Below are 20229 nucleotides of genomic sequence, written 5' to 3' on the forward strand. Positions count from 1 at the left end.
TATTTCTCATGTATGTTTTATACCATATATATTTGTCAAGTCAAATGATTTCTTTACTTGAATTTTTTGTGTATGGGATTGATGGGGAAGTATCATTGCAACAACAGCCAGTAACAAGTCCACAGATTCAAAGAGTCCAAATTTGGAAGAGGTTATCAGACTGCATCATTAATGCACTAATTGTGTAATACAGATCCATCACTGAGTGTGGTCGGGATTTTGTTGTATATGTCCATAACAACAAAAGCCCTGGGGAGCAGTTGTAATGGATCTGGGAGATGTTATTTTTTTTACTGTAGTTGTCGATACCAAATTGTAAATGTTTTTTTTATATTTTTTGTCAGAATTTATTGTAATTTGCCTTATTATATGTTAATTTACTTATGTTTTTGAGAGTGAAAGCATATTGATTAGTATTAGTAAATGTATTGAAGAATAGCAAAGAGACTGATTACAAGTGGAAGCTTGTGTGTTGTGTAAAATATCTTTGACGCTGGAGTCGTCTTTGACTATAGTCAGTCGGCAGGTAACTCTTGGTGTGTGTTGACGGAAGAACAATGTGAAGGTCACCGTCATAAATAATTTTGAATTATGTTACTATTTTTTGTATTAACCATAAAAAAAGAAACTACATTTGAAGAAATGGTATTTGAAACACCAAAATGAGGCAAACACGTTGAACCACGTCTTTTCTGCAGCCGACAAAGATGCATTGTGGAATCATACTTTGACAACTGAAGCCAAGACTAATATCGCCTTGCAAACGTCTAACGGAAAAGGTACTGTCACGAAATATGGCAAATTTAAGTAAATAAAAAATAGTGACCATGTTTTCAACTTGTGTCTCAGCCGGGATACAATATTTCAGTACCATATCAGTTTTGAAGCTAATAATGGTCACAACTGTGACTGAAATACAGTGTAAATGCTCATAACATAGATGCAAACCACAACTCCAATATCCTTGGACAAGATCTTGAGAACTGTCAGTTACATACATGTTACAAATTACCTTGACACTTTAAAGTTAGTTGCACCATAATAAATAATGATCCTAAAATAAAAGGTGTCAAATCACATATTTTAAAAACTTGTGTTGGCATTAACTGTGTTATCTTAATGTTGTGTAATAAAATTCGTTTTTGCTGGTGCTTCACATTCATTTGACAAGATCATCTTGTTCAAACACAAATATACCAAGTTTGCTAACAAATAATAACTTCAAGCAAATGCTGAAAGCATAGCACATTAAGCACAAATCTGAACACCTATTTCTGAGGCTGTAGAGGTGTAGAGAGGCTTATTTTCGTACACAAACTTACGAACAACCATAGCATGCGGTAAGAGTGCAACTCCCCTAGCAGTGAAACTGCAGCTCACCTGTTCTCACAGTTTGCCACATGACGAACAGAGCGCTTCTTCTTGCCAGCTGCAAGTGGGACAGGCAATGACGCACGGCCAGCACCGGCCGAGTCGACACCAGCATCCACCACGTCCACAGCCATACGCTTAAATTTGCGCTTCCTGCAGAAAGATACAAATTGTTATGAGTTATTTTGCAAACATGAAGACCCATAGCCAGCTTTGACGGACATTTTAAATGAAAGTCATCCCACACTACTACTACTACTACTACTACTACTACTACTACTACTACTACTACTAACACCCCCCCTCCCCCATCTCTCACTCTCTCTCTCTCTCTCTCTCTCTCTCTCTCCAGTTTTTCATTAATTCATGATACTCTGGAAATCCAATCACAAAGAAGTCTTAATGGATGAGGACCAAGCCAAGGTTAACAACAGACAAGACATCATAGAAACTTAATCTGCATATTTGTCTGCCTTTCCTATTATCCAGTATGAGGCCACGATGGGGCATTTATGACACTGCTCCATTTCCACCATCTTTCCACCATTGTTGTTCCCTCACTACACACACGCATCAGCCCAGTTCCCAGAACTCCTAAAGATAGATGTTGACTGTGGATATTGTATCACAGACACAATTAATAAACCCGCCAAAAGATGTAAGTAACCATGTATGAGCAGAGCCTATTAGACGGAGGGGGTCCGACAGCAGATCAGTTCCAGTCATTCCACCAGGAGGGAGGTACATGGCTCATGTTGTCTGAAGTTCAACCATGCCTATACGGTCAATACCGCCATTCGATCACGTCCGCATTGTTATTTTGTGCCAGGAACGCTCTCAACAAGGGAAGTGTCGAGGTGTCTCAGAGTGAACCAAAGCAATGTTGTTCAGAGATGGAGGAGATTGACACAGGAACTGTTGATGACAGGTCTCACTCAGGCCGCCCACGGGCTACTACTGCAGTGGATTACCGCTACCTACAGATTATGGCTCGGAGGAACCCTGACAGCATACCACCCTGTTGGATAAAGCTTTTCGTGCAGCCACAGGACGTCATGTTACGACTCAAACTGTGTGCAATATGCTGCATGATGAGCAACTTCACTCCCGACGTCCATGGTGAGGTCCATCTTTGCAACCACGACACCATGCAGCGCGGTACAGATGGGCGCAACAGCATGCAGTATGGACCGCTCATGATTGGCATCACGTTCTCTTTCAACGATGAGTGTCGCATATGCCTTCAACCGGACAATCGTCAGAGATTTGTTTGGAGGCAACGTGTTCAGGCTGAACACCTTAGACACACTGTCGCAAGTGCAGAAAGGTGGAGGCTCCCTGCTGTTTTGGGGTGGCATTATGTGGGGCCGACGTACGCTGCTGGTGGTCATGGAAGGTGCATAACGGCTGTACGATATGTGAATGCCATTCTGCAACCAATAGTGCAACCGTATCGACAGCATATTGGCGAGGCATTAGTCTTCATGGATGACAATTCATGGCCCCATTGTGCACATCTTGTGAACGACTTCCTTCAGGATAACAACATCGCTCGACTAGTGGCCAGCATGTTCTGCAGGCATGAACCCTACCGTACATGCCTGGGATAGACTGAAAAGGGCTGTTTATGGATGACGTGACCCACCAACCACTCTGATGGATCCATGCTGAATCACTGTTGAGGAGTGAGACAATAAGAACGAACAGTGCCTTGATGAACTTGTGGATAGTATGGCACGACGAATACAGGCAAGAGGACGTGCTACTGGGTATTAGAGGTACCGGTGTGTACAGCAATCTGGACCACCACCTCTGAAGGTCTTGCTCTTAGCTGGGACAATATGCAATGTGTGGTTCTCATTAGCAACAAAAAGGGTGGAAATGATGTTTGTATTGATCTCTATTCCTGTTTTCTGTACAGGTTCCAGTGATGCAAAACTTTTTTTGATGTGTGTTTTTTGTTACAGTCCAGATTCCTTCTTCTTAAACTAGTCTTTATTGAGCCAGTCAACTTTGTTCTAGGTCTCCCTCTTGCCAATTTGACCTCAAACTTTGCCTCCATCATTCGATTGGGTATTCTTCCATCTTCCATTCTCTTTACATGTCCAAACCATTTTAACCCAGTCTTCTCATTTCTCCCATTTAGCTTTTCTACTCCAATTTTGTTCCTAACATCTGCATTTCTCAGTCTACCTCTCCCCACTTTCCCTAATATACGTCTTTGGAACTTCATTTCAGTGGCTTGGATTCTACTCCAGGGTGTATACGTGGACGAGGAAAAAGAATTCCCGGATTTCCCAGTTAAAAACACACTTTCTCTTGGATGAAAATATACTTTTTCCGTGTTAAATAACAGTATACTTTCCCTCGGAACTGTAAAACTTATCAATCCTTTCAATGGTTGTGGTTTTATACACCGGCGTAGAATTTCCTGGCCCTTTAGAAAACTAAACTCAGGGGGAAAGAACATGTTTTGGAAAGATGTCTGATGTGCAGCAACATGTACACTGCATATTTCGTATTACGAAAGTATAAATTCGAATTCCACCAAACACCGCATGTTACTTTCCAAAGGATTGAGATCGAGATTGCGATGCACTTTTGTAAGCCGGTCGTAGCTCATGTCAAACGACCTCGCCAGCCAATGACAGCGGATATCCAGGGCATAGGACACGTGATGTAGTCAGCCTATAGCAACATCAGTGTTAAGAAGTGCGAACACACAAATAGGGAAAGGTAATGGTTTAAATTAATATACATAGTGTTGCTAAAAGGAAAGAAAAGCTTTCACGTACCCTATAATATTGACCTCCAAGATTAATAAGCTGCAAGAGAAACTACGCTTTCACACATAATGTTGATCTTTTTTGCGCATGTTACACTTTAAGATACATCACAGTAATGTGCCAGTAAATTTTTTAACGACACAAGTGTCTGATCTGGGCTCGAAAATATTCTAAATGGTCGTCCTCAAAGATTTGAATTTTGAATGAGAGTCAAATGCTCTGCGATTTAAGAAATTCATCGGACATTCGCGCACCAAGTTCATCTTGTGTAAAAGGAAATTAACTTTACTTGAAAGTAATGCTTTTCAAACAACCATTCGGAATATTTTCCTGCGACCTGTTAGAAATAGATTCATTTCAGCAGTTGCGCCAGATGACAGGCATTGCCGTGCTTGCGCATCTACGATGACTCAGGAAGCCTGTACGTTCGTACATGTAAAACATTAAAAGATCTTACATTATGTCATAAAAGAAACAAGACGTTAGATGATACTCCTATTGCATGGGAATTTTGTGAACCCTACTAAAATGCATAATTCGGCGTAAAGTGCACATTCGTATGTCCAGATTCAGATGTACCAGTACCGCATTATCTCATGTTTGGTTCTTTATTATGGCATAATGCCATACATGCTAGATGAAATGTAGCAAACAGTTGAAACTGGGCAATAGTGTGGAATTGAACACACTGTTTCAAATAAATTCACTGCCTCAGCAGAAAAGATTAATAAAAGTCAAATTTCTTTAACAAACCGACAAAGATAACTTCATTGTTCTGCAAGGCGATTAACGCTTGACTGTCAGAAGGGTAGAAACAAAATAAAATCTGAAACTAATAACTTATTTTAGCCTTCTGTAATTATGAGTATGTATTTTAATTCACTTGATAGCTCCCGACCACAGAAATCCGTTTTGTTTTCATTTGACGTGAGAGCAATAAACGAAGAGGAAACAGCAAAATCACTTAACGTAAACATGGATCACGTGGAGGTTACCACCTCCCCACTACAACTTAGACTGCTCTGTGCATCAGGTCCGGATCTATGATATTTCCGAACCGGGCCAATATTAGATAGTGGCGCTCCCCATCCCTCGAGCATATGAGGTAGGACGCCAAAAATTAAAAAAATTGACTTTTCAAAAATATCTTCATATTGTAGCGCACATCTTTCTGAAGTGTCTGATACATAAAACATATATGATCGAGGCAACGTAAGACATGTTATTTGGTCTTAAGTGTGTCGAAGTGCAGTGCCACGCCTCTTCACACAGCATTCTTCCATCGCACTTCTCTGTATTTCGCTCTGTGGAATTCAAACATGTAATGTTTTGTAATGGGTGCCATCAAACTGTATTCAGGCCAGTGGAAATTAAAATGTCCTGTGGTGCCTCTCCTGCTCCCAGTCAGCCAGTTTGACATCCTGCCCCGCTTAAAAAAAAATCTCGCAATTAATAGTGGATGGGATTATTTGTAACCGGAAGAACAAGAACTCTTCAGAAAATTTGCAGTCTTTACTGCCTATTAGCTAATAACTTGCTGTTCTGTGTGACATAAAATTGTATATAGCATACATAAAATGAGTAAAGACAAGAGACAAGCAAGACAGTACACATTTCTTCAATCCGTAAGTCCAAGCTCTTTTTTCTCTCTAATCTTGCCACAGCTTCATATGGTGTACTTTCCTTTCTGGGAAAGAATCTATTAAGCCATCAAAGTTTGTCGACGTTTTGCTACATGAAAAAACGAAATGTCTTTGTCTAATACTAGAAAAGCTGTTAATACAAATAGTACCCAAGACTGGTGTGGTTTCTCGATCTGATTACGTGTATTTTGTCACTCTGCTCGATAAAACGAAATAGGCCTGCCTAATATTGCAGCAGTTGTCACACACAGCAAATAAATGAGACTGTTTTGGCACAAATGGTCATTTTTATAACACTACAGAATATAATTCACGATGTACCAATATCAAAAGCCCATTAGGCCTACTACAAGCAAAAAGTTTTATGTTAGGAAATAATTTCACATTTCATTCATACTCTCTAGCTTCTGAAGCACGAGATCGAATAGTAGTAGTACGTAATTTTTATATAAATTTGGAATCATCATATACTTCCGTAATTTGTGACAGTCTCCATTTCTTCTCCTTCCTCATTTTAACAAACAATCTTGTCATCACTAATTCTGTAACTATTCCTGCCTGTTTCAAAATTTATTCTCCGGTTAACTTCACTAACCCTGCCACAATCACCGGTTTAGTTATCCCACATTTGTTCTCTGGTTAGGCATTATTAAGTGCTCGTACAACGCGTTTTCCACGCTACTCCCAGAATAGAACTTTAGTGGCTGCTAGCCGGGGACTGTAGTTTACCGGTCTGGCCAAAAATTTTCTGTCAAAATTTCATTTTCTTGGATACACAGAGAAGACAACACGTGATCTTAATTGCCTGTTATTCCTGTTAGTCATTTATTTCCACTCTGGTACCCTGAATCTATGGAATTCACTAGTAATTATAACAACGCTGATTATTTGCAAACCCAGTCAACCACATAAACAGCGATTGTCATTCACCCTTTTGGCTTTATTCGCTCAGCTCGTATAGACCCGTCCCCTTTTGTCTGCAGGAAAGTATTTTTCTAGATGCGACGGGGATTCCGCTGGCAGAGACATCACGTACACTATGCACACATTCAAAAACCAATTTACGATTCATTCAGAAATTATCTTAAAATTTGATCAAAAAAGTTCAAAAACCAACAGGGATGCGTTCAAAATCATATGAGTAATCGATAGACCAATGTGCGCTGGATGCTAGGCGCTTTGTGAAACTAGGTCTTTCTCCTCAATAATATGAATTTGGTTGTAATATCTTTCTGTTCTTTCACACTCAGGTGCTGTGTTGCGCTACTGTTCCCTTTTCATAGCTGTTTTCCACATTTAGTAGTTTGTCAAAGTAATCTTTCCATTTTTTCTTTATCTCCTCTTAGTGCGTTATAAGCCCTTCATCTTCCCCTTTCACCAGCTCTGTGTAAGTGCTTTCCTTCCTATTAGTCCTTGTAATTCTAGACAGCATTCTTTTTACCACCCGCAATTCTTTTCGAACTCTTGTGTGAATTCCTCTCAGCTTTTCCTCTTTTCTTTTGCTATCAGAGTCTTATACTTCTTGTTACTTTCCTGGCATTTCCTTTTACTTTTTTACTTTTTATCTCTGTTCCATACACACCATACTTTCTTGTTTTCTTTTACTGTTACCATAACCTGCTCACTCCAATAAATATGATGTCTCCTTATCCTCCACCCTTCCAGACATTCTGCCAAATGCCTCTTTGAACCTACCTCATTCCTCTTCCACAATTCCACAACCAGGGCCTGAGATTTTAATCATAAGTAACTCCCTGAACTTTCCTTGTACCTTCCGATAAAGTGAAGTCTGGTAGGAGGAGGAAATGAGGAAATCTGTGTACTGTATTAACAATAAACTAACTATACCCTAATTTCTAAGGTTTTCTTGATATGACTCATAATGATAGGCATAAAAATGGAATCAAAAAATTTGCTGAACTTCTGAAAGCACGTCACTAGCTTTCTCAATGTGTTTCATGCTTCTGCCAGCAAGTGCTGTCCTATTGGAAAACACCCCAGAATGTAGTTCATTAATGGCAGCACAATGGTTCAAATCACCAGACTGACATATAAATTTGCAGTCAGGTCGCATGAGCAACCACAAGAGTGCACCTGCTGTCATATAAAATCACATTTCAGACCATAACTCCAGGTGAAGGTCGAGTGTGTCACATGACTTACCTGCGTGTACTCGGATGTACCGGTGAGAAGTTCTCGTTGAAGGAGTCCGACTCTATGTTCCCGTGGAGCAGCGGCACGTGACGTGCCTGGAGGCTGAACGGAGTTAGCTGGCGGTGTACGCCGGCTGTCGGCCCCGCATCATCAGAATCGCTCTGTTTGGGAGACGGACCACAGTCAGTCAGTTAGTCATCACTGTGGACAGCCCACTGCCCAAGACTCACAGTGCACAGAGAGATGTACACAACAGGGAAACACTGAGCACTACATGAGCATAGCTTTCATTCTAACAGACTGCAAAAGAAAACCAAGTTTTGTACAAAAGTTCTCCAGGAATTGAAAACAACGAGCAGGGAGAGACAGAAATGATGTCAATTTCAACAGCAGGTCATTTTCAACCCCACTGGTTTGTCAAAAACAATGGAAAGAATCATTCCAGTGCTACCACTCAATTACAGCTTGAGTCTATACTTCGAGCACAACTTATTTCACAAAGGAACACCTACAGGAATATGCAGCAACAGGGTGAATATGTCTTATTACACCCAGCCAAAAGACAAACTATTTCACAAAACACTCATAAGCCGCTCTGTTTATCTCTCATTTGCACTATATTGCTGGGCAGAGGAGTGGAAATACTGGTTTGGTGTTATCACTTTGTGACAAGCTTCTTTTTGAAATTTGTGGTTCTGGCTTTGAAGGATGGAAGGAAACTGGGATTCAGTAATTCCTCACTAATGATGTCATAACAGAGGCAAATTCAAGCTTGGATTAGGCAAAGGATATTGGCCATGTCCTTTTCACAGGAAATGGCCCAGCATCTTCAATACAAAATTTAGGGCAACTGTGGAAAAGTGAAATCTGGATCTCTGAACAAAGTATGGTAAAATGCACAATGCATAGTTTCATGCCTAGTGTATTGCCATTGCCTGCAGTCTATTTTTAGCACAGGTACACTGCACCAAAGAAGAAGCTGGGAGGGTTACGGATCATCTGCACTGTTCACATCGGCTACCACTTCATGGTGCAGTTTGAGTCTGCCTATGTGCCCACCATTACAGCTGAGATCACTAAACATGTAAAATCCACACAGAATTCAGCAAATTTCCACATTTATCATTCCCATGTTTTCATTTAAAACTTTGGTAATCAGTTTTGTATCTCTGTAAGAAATCTCCGCATTTCAACAGAGCCAAAATTATGGAACTTTTTTTGTTGGTGGACGTATGTGAAAACTGTATTCTTACACAAGTGATAAGACATTAACTTTGCATATGACTGTTTGAGTGTCTACCAACTTTCTCAGAAGCAGAAGTGTAAAAAAAAAAGTATTTAGAGAAGAAGTCAGGGAGACCAGGCCATAAAATCTCCACAATGTTACACTACTTCTACACCTACATACAGTCCCCAGTTTGCCACAAATGGGGACCTCTGAACTACCTCAACAGCATTTAGGAGAAAGACAGTGACCTTTCCTCCAAGGATTGCCACCTAAGTTTGCAGTGTGCTTCTATAACACTTTGGTGCTGATCAAGGCAGTGGGTCACAAAAGTATGCACGTAAGGGGCATGAACAGCATCGCATACTGGGACATCACCGTGAAGGACACGGAGGTGCCACATACACTTGTAAGACTGCATCATCAGTACCTGACAGTCTAAAAGGAGCCATATTGTGGGTATCCATTTGGTCGGCTGGTCAAATTGTGCAATACCCAGATTTGTGGGGCATTCAGATGTAACTGTCCCAACGTCAGCCCGCATCAGAAAATCACGGCAGGCATTCTCACCGTCGAGGCTCCAGTCGACTGTGTCTGACCACATCGAAGGAGGGACATCTCATTGTGGACTGAGCACATCATATTCCCTCCACATCTGTGCCTGGCATCTGAGAACAAGTAATGGACTCCCTGCAACACTGTATTTCATCCCAACTATTGGTTGAGACTAACAGCAGCCAGACTACGGATTACGGCCCCATGTATAAGCTGCTAGTAACCCCACAACACAAACAATTTTACTCGAACTGGTGTCACAATCATGAAACACAGACTTTTAATGACCAGAGCCACACTGTGTTTGGCGGTAAATCACGATTTGCACTATCCCCGATAACCCTCCTCGGTGAGTACGGTGATAAACTTGGAGACAGGTCCAATTTTTCCATTGTTTTGGAGGGGCACCGAAGTGTTAACTTAGTGTGTCGCTTTGAGCCATCAGGCATGACTGCACGTCAAAATCTGGCAGTGACTGAGGGAACTGTGTCTCAGACATCCGGGGTCCTCTTGTGTTACTTCTCATGTAAAAGTCTTGTGATATCATTTTACAACACAACAACGCTCATCGACACTTGCCACATGTCGCTATGACTCAACTAACATCACTTACCCTCTTCACCTGGTGAATTTCATATCTCTTCCTCCCCTTCTGGGTGCTTCACTTTCAGTTTCTCTCTCTCTCTCTCTCTCTCTCTCTCTCTCTCTCTCTCTCTCACTCTCTCTCACACACACACACACACACACACACACACACACACACACACACACACTCTTACCTGATGAAGACTAGACATGCCACGGTCCCGGGAAAATGCTGGGTCCACACTGCTTGTCGAGTCATCGCTCTGCGTCTTGTGATTGGTTGCTGCAGCTGGAAAAGAGAAACACAATCACCTATTTGCCAAGCGCATTCTTGAAAGAAAAAATATAATAATTTTATATCACTATAAATCTCTCACAAAGTCACAGAATAATATATCATACTGTGAATGAGATGAGACATAAATGAAATAAAAACCAATTTTACTTATACTAACAGATGACATGACGGTAATGTTAAAGCGCACTGAATATCTAGAATCCACAAAAAGTACCCCATTGTTTTTATATGTCCTGTTGTTTAGAAGAAACATAATGACATTATTTTCATGAATAGACACACATTTAAAATTTTACACACTGATGTCGATTCAAACGTACTTCTTTCACGAGAAACTGCCTTTCTAACTACCTAGTCTTTTCCTATGTTCAAATGATGCACAAAACAATTTCTCGCCATTCTAAAAGCCACGTTCCTTTTTTGAGGTCTTCGATTACCTTGTGAATGACACAATGGAAGTTCAGTTTATCCTGTTGCTGTGGTAGGCAAAAGAAACAAGTCTTACAATGCAGGTAGATTTAAAGCTGAAACACGACTAACACTTTCCAGCTTCTCTAGCTTTTATTACAGCCTGAAGAACTTTGGATAACAGTAACATCAGAAGCAGAGTAATCAAAAATAATATTCCATCCACTGCAGTGATAGCTAAAGACTTAAGTTTCCATTGCATCCTTCAAACTGACCTACATATTTAATATTGCATCCTAAATAATTTTAGCCAAACACTGTAGTGATTCAGTCAGGGAGGTAAAAAGCAGATATTTCCTCTCATCATCCTCAAAACAATTTCGACTTCTTGATACAGTTACACAAATAAAATCCTTTGCAATACAGCCACGAAACGTAGTCACACTATTGACTGAATAATTGCCACTGAATAAGTTTGAATATCATGGCAGCTGTCTTACCACAGTTCAACATGTTACCCAAATGGATTTATAACTTAAAATAAGGTAGTGAGACACATGAATTATGTGATAACAACAGGTGTAGTAGTTGCTATTTTACAACTAGGAAGACATCCCTGTGAACTTGCTGAATTAACCATAACAGTGAGTGGCTGAAATTATTTAGGATGCAGTAATCACTGTGAGGTCAGTCTGATGGATGCAGTGGACTCTGAGCTCAACTTCAATGCTGGAGCTCTGTATAATCTGTGGTATGGGTAATGTAAGATTTTGTACATATAGAAAACATTTTGTTTGTGTAGAAAAATTCTCTCACTTTTCCTTCTTCATTTGCACATTTATTGTGGCATCATAGTGTGGGTTTACACATCACTGAGGAAGAAAGTGTTTGAGAGAAGTTTGTTGTGATGATATGTAGTGTCCACTCCAGAACCTCTTGCAAACAGCACTTTAAACAGTTGAGCAGACTGACAGCAGCTGCACAGTACTTTATTCCCTTCTGAATCCATTGCCAACAATCAACCACAATTTAGAAAAAAAAGTAACATTCATAAATATAATAATAAATAAGAAATGTATTCAGCTACAAAAAGAATCTTTGACCAACTATGCAGTTATGTAAAGAATTTAATAGATAATTTTAACTTCAATCACAAACTGAAAACGTATCTGCTTGACAACTGCCCTAGTTCCGTGGAAGAATTGTTTACAGCAACACTATATTTGCAAGTGCCTAAACCTTACTCCCCAAAGGCGTTTCCAGCTGCTTTAAGTTTTTCTCAAATTTGTGTGACTCTAGTGATTTCAATACAGGTACAAGTAATATTGTGGCCCAGCAAAAGCAAGCAACAATTAAGTCAGAAAATGGAGTGCTTTCATGTATTGTGGAGACAGAACACGTTAATTCTAAGAATAGAGCTGTAAAGCAAGCCACAGTTAAAAATACAGTTGCAGATGATACAACAGATACCGAAATAAGAAATATATATGGAAAACAAATTATTACAGTGTAACGGCGGTGGCAGCTGATCACGACATCATGAACTACCATTTGCCTTCCATGCCACTGTCAGAAACACTTTTGCATGTACTTGCAACAGATTCCTGAAATGAAATCTGAACTTATTTGAAATTGCTATTAAACGAGGAAGTCATCGTCCCAACAATGAATAATATTTTGTAGAATCTGACCACACACAGATCGACGAGACTTTTGGAATCTTGATCGGCTACGAAACTTTTGGAATTTTGATTGGTTATAGTTACCGGAGTTTTTTTAATATATAAAAGTTCGTAGTCACGTTTAGCAGGCTATTTTCCTCGAAAGGAAATGAATCGACGGTTATCTGTCTACAACAAGTGCGAAAACCCAAAAATGCTTTAATCTTGTTTCCAGTATATGGACATTTATCTCTGCCACCAGTAAGGTTCACGTATACTTAATAGAGAGTAGAGGATTAAAATAGCAACAGATGGTTAAAAGAGGAGGTTCAATGGCATTTTTTTTTCTGTGGGTGATGTTTTGCCTGTATTGCATTGTAAATGGCTCCACACACAATTCGTCGCACAGCTGACTGATCGCTTCGTAGATCGTATGTGTGTGGACAAACCGCAAAGATCATTCGCTGATCGAATGGAAACCTCTGGCAATCTGATGGATTGCATGTGATTCGTGCACATGATAAGGCTTCCTGCCTTGTTAGCAGCGGTGTGTGGCAATACGGCTACTACTTGTTCTGTATTTATTATGCATGGTTCATGCCCGAATCTGGGCGCCGGGGGAGGGGGGGGGGGGCGCAAAACTGGGTAGTATCTGCTCCGAGAGGCAATTTAGGAGGAGTCAAATTCATATTCTTGAAGAAAAAAAAAACACCCTTGCATCACAAAGCCGATTATTTATATTGTTTTCAAACGCATCTCGGTTGGTTTTTGAACATTTTTGAACACTCTTAGTTGATTTATGAACGAATTATATTATGATCTTTGGATGTGTGCATAGTGTAGATGATGTCTCTGTCGGGGGAATTCCCGTGGCATTTAGAAATAAAGAAACTTTCCCATAGACAGAACGGGACGGGATTACATGAGCTGAGCCGAGTAAACCCGAACGGGTGAACGTAAGTCGCCGTTTTGTGGGTGATTGGGTGCGCGAATTATCAGCATTGTTATAATTATTAGCGAAATCTGTAGATTCTGAATACCAGAGAAATAAAGGAATAACAGGTACGAAAGGTTACATCTTATCTTCTCGGTGTATCTAAGAAAATGAAATTTTGACAGAAAATTACTGCTAGATCGCTACATTTCTAAGGGCTAGTTGTTCAGCCCCTGGTTGACAGCTGCTAAGTGCTATTCGCGGAATAGCGCAGAAAACGCATTGTACGATCACGTAATAACGCCCAACCGGAGAATAACTAACCGGTGATTCTGGCAGGGTTAGAGAAGTTAACCGATGAATAAGTTTTGACAACGGGAGGAATAGTTCACTAGGAGCTCCAGGAATTCCAGTTCGATTTTACAAAGAGTACTCCACGGCACTGGTTCTGTACCTAGCTTGCATAAAATGAACCTCACGCCCAGCACACAGTCCCAAGCGACTGGAAAAAAATAAAAAATGCGGAGGCGACTGCAATATATACAACGGGTAAAAGAACGGATCCGCAAAGTCACAGACCAATTAACGTCTGTCTGCTGCTGCATAATCCTTTAACATATTCTTAGTTCGAATATATAAAACTTTCTTGAGACAGAGAGGCTTATGTCCACGAATCAGCACTGTTTTCGAAATCATCGCTCGTGCGAAACTCAACTTGCCCTTTTATCATAAGATGTACTGCAAACTACGGATGAAGGACAAGGGCAATAGGCAGATTCCACTTTTCTAGCATTTGACACGGTGACCCCATTGCAGGCTGTTTAAGGTACGAGCATATGGAATAGGTGCACATCTATCTGAGTGGCCCGAAGACTTCTCAAATAATAGGACACGTATGTTGTCCTGCCCTTAACACAATTTATAACACGAGTTACGGTAATCAGTAGTGCTGCTATTGAAAACGTCTCTACACATCGTGTACATACTTGCACTTTCATTATAAGAATAACGAAAAAATGAGTAATAAACGTAAAACGAATTTTACTGGCACACTGAAATGGTGTACACACTCCAGTTGGCGTCAGCAGAAAATGTAATGTTCTCTGTAAAGTGACCTGAAGTTGCCAAGAAAAGCATTTCAGAACAAGTTTAACTATAATACTCGTTTATCTTACGTATGTTTTACAAGTCTTCGTGGAGATACGCAAATCAGCTGCAACTGTTGCTAAACATAGCAGTTCATTTTCCATAGCAGAACTTCTCAGTACAGTGACTTTCATAATACTGATTGAAATCGCTTGGCAAATGGCTCTTGTGTGGAATGTCGAGGCGAGCGAACCAGTGCAGACGATAACGCATGCGACGTATCGCTGCTATTCGTACTAGGTGTACTTAAAATAAGAAATTCTTCTTGCATCTAACTACACAATCCGAAATACACGGTTTCAATCATAATCTAACCTTCATAAATTCCTTCTTAAGTTATTTATATATTGCTTCACATGCTTTTCTGCAGAGGCGATTCTAGAAGTCGGTCAAGGGGTGGTCAAATGACGGGGGGTGGAAAGGGGGGGGGGAAGAGAGGGGGGGGGGATTTGAGGAGAGGGTGCTTGAAGGAAGGGAATATCGCTTAACAAAAGGAGAGTTGGGGTCCTCCACCGGCAAACTGGTAAAATTTGGTGTTAATTAAAGTAGTTTTTGGTAACTGTTTTTGAGTTCAGGTCAAATAAGTGTCTACAGAATGTGTGTGCCTGAGAAGATGATAAGATTTGACCCAGATGTCTGACGATTTTAAAGTTTCTGTCTGGGGCCAGCACTGTAAGTGTTGATAGGCACACCCAGCATATTTAGCTTCCTTGATTATTGTAAGTGGTACTCGTACATTAATATACATCCAATGTGTATTAATAAATAATAAGACACCCATTTTAAGTTAAATGATATTTATTGGTATAAATAGTAAGCTATTTGCCGCTCTTATTCTTTCGTTAAAATGTGTTTGAAATACATTGCAACCTATATCGCAACAAATTATATTAAAAAATGATAGAATCTGTTGAAGTTATATATTCGCTGATTTCTGAAGTCATTTTATCCAGTGTCATATGATACTCCATGGGGGAGGGCGGGTGCTATAGCCCCCATAGCCCCCCCCCCTCGTCCCCCTTGCCACAGCCCCTGCTTTTCTGGAACAGTGCGTCAAATAGTACACAGCGGTACGCGAGTAGGCTACTATATTGCGAAATGGAGCAGCTTTTACCTGTAGCTCAAAATCTTGACCTAACCGTGAGGCCATCTTCAGCAGAAATGGCATTTATTAAATTAGTATCTTGTTGGCAAATACCAGAGGCTGCCTGAAAGGTCAAGTCTGTCCATCCATTCTCAAATAATTTCTTGGCTCTGCTGCACAGAGAAGTAAATGATCTGCATCCACTTCCGGGAAACCTTGACGGATGATGATGATGATTATTAGTGTTTTAGGGCGCACAACAGCGAGGTTATCAGCGCCGGTTCCCAAAAGTTCAATTCAGAGCCGAATTGTGAGAGAATTGGTATTGTTCAAATTGCAAGATGGGACACAGCACATCAAAACGGAGATAAAACAAAAAATAAAATAGCAGTACAAACAGGGAAAAATAATTAACGGTGGCTGAGTGACCACTTACAAATAATGGGTGACCAAACCACTGGACAGCACATTAAGACTTCAATCCCAATATTTTGGGAAGAAGGCCAGACATCACACAAAAACGTAAAACTCTAGCAACACTCGCCTCATTATTAGTTAAAAGAGAGGGTAGGTCTGGTGGGAAACTGAAATCGTCCCTCAAACCCGCATATAAAACACACTCAGTTAAAATATGTCGTATCGACAGCTGTGTCCCACATGTCTGACACGTTGGTGGCTCCTCACGACGTAACAGAAAACCATGTGTCAAAGGACAATGTCCTATTCGAAGCAGTGTAAGGGTTACTTCCTCAGCGCGTCGGTGGCGGAAGGAGGTGAGCCACGGTCGGACAGAATCCTTCACCGCTCGCAACTTCTTATCCCTCACGTCCAGCCACTGAGCCTTCCACCAACGCATGACCTTCCGAGTCACGAAAGACGTAATGGCCTGCAGGGGGACGGAACAGCGAGCAGGAGGTGGGATGGAGCAAGCCTCCTTGGCAGCCGCATCTGCAAGTTCATTGCCAGGAATCCCTATGTGCCCTGGAACCCAGCAGAAAATTACATCCTTACCCTGCTGTTGCAAGAGCAGGAGTGCGTCCTGCACCTCTTGCACCATCCGATCTGCTGGGTACATCTGTTCAAGAGCGTGTAGAGCACTTTGGGAATCGGAGCAGATGATGAATTTCGTGCCACGATGTCGGCGCATATGCTCTAATGCTTGCAGAATGGCAAACAGTTCTGCATAGTAAACTGAGAACTGCTCTGGGAGCCCTATCCGATGGACAGTATCGGGAAACACAGCAGAGCAGCCCATAAAATCCCCCTGTTTAGACCCATCCGCGTAAACAGTAATAAAATCGGAATGGCGTTCTAAAATCTCAGTAAGTTTAATTTTAAAAAGGTGGTCCGGGGTACAATACTTCCTGTAAGCAGCCAGATCAAGAAGTAATCTTGGCCTTTGTAGTAGCCAGGGAGATCCCCTACTCCATCCCTGGTGGAGTACCTTAATGCCTTCCAGGTGTACTGACTCGAGACTCTCCTTTGCACAGATGCCAAACGGCTTTGTTGCCTTCGGACGGTGGCAGAAGAGACGTTCCAGTGCCGGCTGTGAAAAGGTGTTGGACGCCAACTAAAGAGGAGTGGACTTGGCCCTGTATGCTTGCCGTCCTACGAGGAGAAGACGCCGAATGGACAGCGGAGGCTCTCCAGCCTCGACACACAGACTAGCAACTGGACTCGTGCGATAAGCCCCCGTTGAAAGCCTAATACCCTCATGGTGAATCACGTCCAACATTTTGAGGTAGGAAGGTCTGGCAGAGCCATAAGCTTGACATCCGTATTCCAGTCGAGGTCGCACAAAGGCCTTATAAAGTTGGAGCAGACGTGCCCTGTCAGCGCCCCAGGATCTATGACTGACGCATTTAAGGACGTTTAAAGCCTTGAAACAGCGGACCTTTAGATCCTTTAAGTGTGGCAACCATGTGAGCTTCTCATCAAAAATAAGCCCGAGATATTTCACTTTTCCCATAAAGGGGAGAACAGTGTCTCCTAGTTTTAAAACAGGGAGATTAAAAAGAGAACGGGAACGGTTAAAATCTACACAAACGGTCTTCTCCAAAGAGAATTTAAAGCCCGTGGTCTTAGACCATTCCTCCAATCGCACGAGTGTCAGCTGTAATTGGCGTGTAGCAGCTGTGAGGGAGGAAGACGCACAGAAAATGGAGAAATCGTCCACAAACAAGGAGCACTGCACGGGCCGTCGTACTGTGGACGCAATACTATTGATGGCAATTGCGAAAGCTGTCACACTGAGGACACTTCCTTGAGGGACACCGTTCTCCTGCTTAAAACGGTCAGACAGGACATTCCCAACCTTATACTTAAAATATCTGTCCGACAGAAAGGATCGGATGAGTGTGGGTAAACGCCCACGGAAACCCCACTCATAAAGCTGCCGCAAAATGGTATGCCTCCAGGTAGTATCGTACGCCTTCTCCAGGTCGAAGAAAACCCCGATAAGGTGTTGCTTACGGAGGAAAGCATCTTGTATCGCTGTTTCGAGTAGGATCAGGTTATCGAGGGTGGAATGATACCTCCTGAACCCACACTGGCAGCGGGTAAGTAAGGATCTGGATTCGAGAACCCACATCAGGCGCCGATTGACCTTTCAAATGTCTTTCCGACGCAGCTCGTGAGACTAATGCTACGGTAGCTACTGGGTTCGGTCTGATCCTTCCCTGGTTTTAAAAGGGGAATTAAAATCGATTCTTTCCACGAACTAGGAAAGTCGCCTGTCTTCCAAATTTCATTAAAAAGTTGGAGGAGGACTTCCTTCGATCGAAGATCCAACTGCTGCAGCATGCTATACGATATCAGGTCTGGACCAGGTGCGGTATCCCGAGATACGGACAGAGCAGAGTCCAACTCCCAGAAAGAGAAAGGCTGGTTGTATTCCTCAGCGTTCTTTGAACGGAAATCAAAACCAGCCCTCTCCTGTGTACCCCGATAACGCAGAAATTCTGGGTCCTGGCTAGAATCGGCCGCAATAGTTTGAAAAGATTCTGCCAACGCCCGGGCGATGTCTCTTGGAGATGTTAGGAGACACCCCCGCTCACGTATAGCTGCTATTGGCGGTGGAGAGTATCGCCTTGAGATCCTCCTAATGGCTTCCCATACTTTGCTTGAAAATGTGGACCTATTGATGGAGTTCAGGAACTCACGCCAAGACCTCCGTTTACTCTCCCTAACGATTTGTCTCGCCCGCGCCCGTGCTATTCGGAAAGTTGTCAGATGCGCAGCAGTGGGGCACCGACGGAATCTTCTCAAAGCCGCCCGTCTGTCTCTGATGGCGGTACGACAGTCGTCATTCCACCAAGGGACAGGCTGCCTCACAGGTGTTCCCTTTGACTTTGGTATGGATACATCAGCGGCATGGTGCATCACCGCCGTAATGTGATCCACCCAATCCTGGACGCCTTCAAACCGTTCAAAAACAGCCAACTGCCGGTAGAGCGTCCAGTTTCCCTTCCGGAACAACCATTTCGACGGCTGTGCGACATGACCCGTTTCAACTGGCAGATGGAGCCAGATAGGATAATGGTCGCTGCCATGAAGGTCGTCGGCTACGACCCACTGAGCAATGTCCGCAAGCACAGGCGAACAAATAGAGGGGTCTATGGCAGAAGACGAATCTGAAGCGGTGCTAAAATGCGTGGCCTGACCTGTGTTCAGCAGTATGATGTCGGAAGTCCTGATCAACTGCTCAATCATCTGGCCACTGGGGCAGGTTTTGTTGGAACCCCGTAATGCATTATGAGCATTAAAGTCTCCTAAAATGAGAAAGGGTCGGGGTAGCTGATCAATGAGCCGTGCGAGGGCTTCACTGTCAATGTGCTCAGCGGGTGGTAGATACAGGGAGCACACTGTGACATCAACCTGGGCCAGGATCCGAGCTGCAACCGCTTGGAGCGTTGTGGTTAAGGTCACAGGTGAGGAGTGGAACGTGTCCTTAATGAACACGGCCACCCCACCCTGAGCCCTATTACCAGTCAGGTCGTCTTTCCTGTACACGCGATATCCTGGAAGTACAGGCGTGTCAGTCTCTTTAAAATGTGTCTCTTGCAAAGAGATGCAAAAGGGGTTTGCCTGTACTAACAGCCGCAATTCTGCAAAGCGAGGTCTGACTCCATTCAGATTCCACTGAAGTATGGAAGCCATATCAGCGTTTCGGTTTAGATTTCCCCCTGTCTTTGCGCCGCGCTGGTGAGGCACTTGTAGAGCGAGTGGCAGCAGAGGGGCTGCCAGGTTCTGGGGAAGAGGTATCAAAATCCATGACGATTTCCTCCTCATCAGTCAGGGATGCCATGACGACATCCGATGGCGCCTTTGGCAGGTTTGACGTCAAACGCCGTGCCCCTTTCCCTGGTCCCGATTTCTTT

General features: G+C 42.4%; 1 protein-coding gene across 1 annotated transcript in view; it reads right to left on the minus strand.

The window, feature by feature from the left end:
* Positions 1-20229, minus strand: part of LOC126210094 (G patch domain-containing protein 2) — a 192288-nt gene that overhangs the window by 61287 nt on the left and 110772 nt on the right. The window contains exons 3-5 of the mRNA XM_049939226.1: positions 10514-10608; positions 7964-8115; positions 1381-1524 (exon numbers count right to left, since the gene is read on the minus strand). Coding sequence (XP_049795183.1) covers positions 1381-1524; positions 7964-8115; positions 10514-10608 — 391 coding nt within the window. The remainder of the gene's footprint in view (positions 1-1380; positions 1525-7963; positions 8116-10513; positions 10609-20229) is intronic.

The sequence above is a fragment of the Schistocerca nitens genome, chromosome 10 (assembly GCF_023898315.1).
Source record: "Schistocerca nitens isolate TAMUIC-IGC-003100 chromosome 10, iqSchNite1.1, whole genome shotgun sequence".
Lineage (NCBI taxonomy): Eukaryota > Metazoa > Arthropoda > Insecta > Orthoptera > Acrididae > Schistocerca > Schistocerca nitens.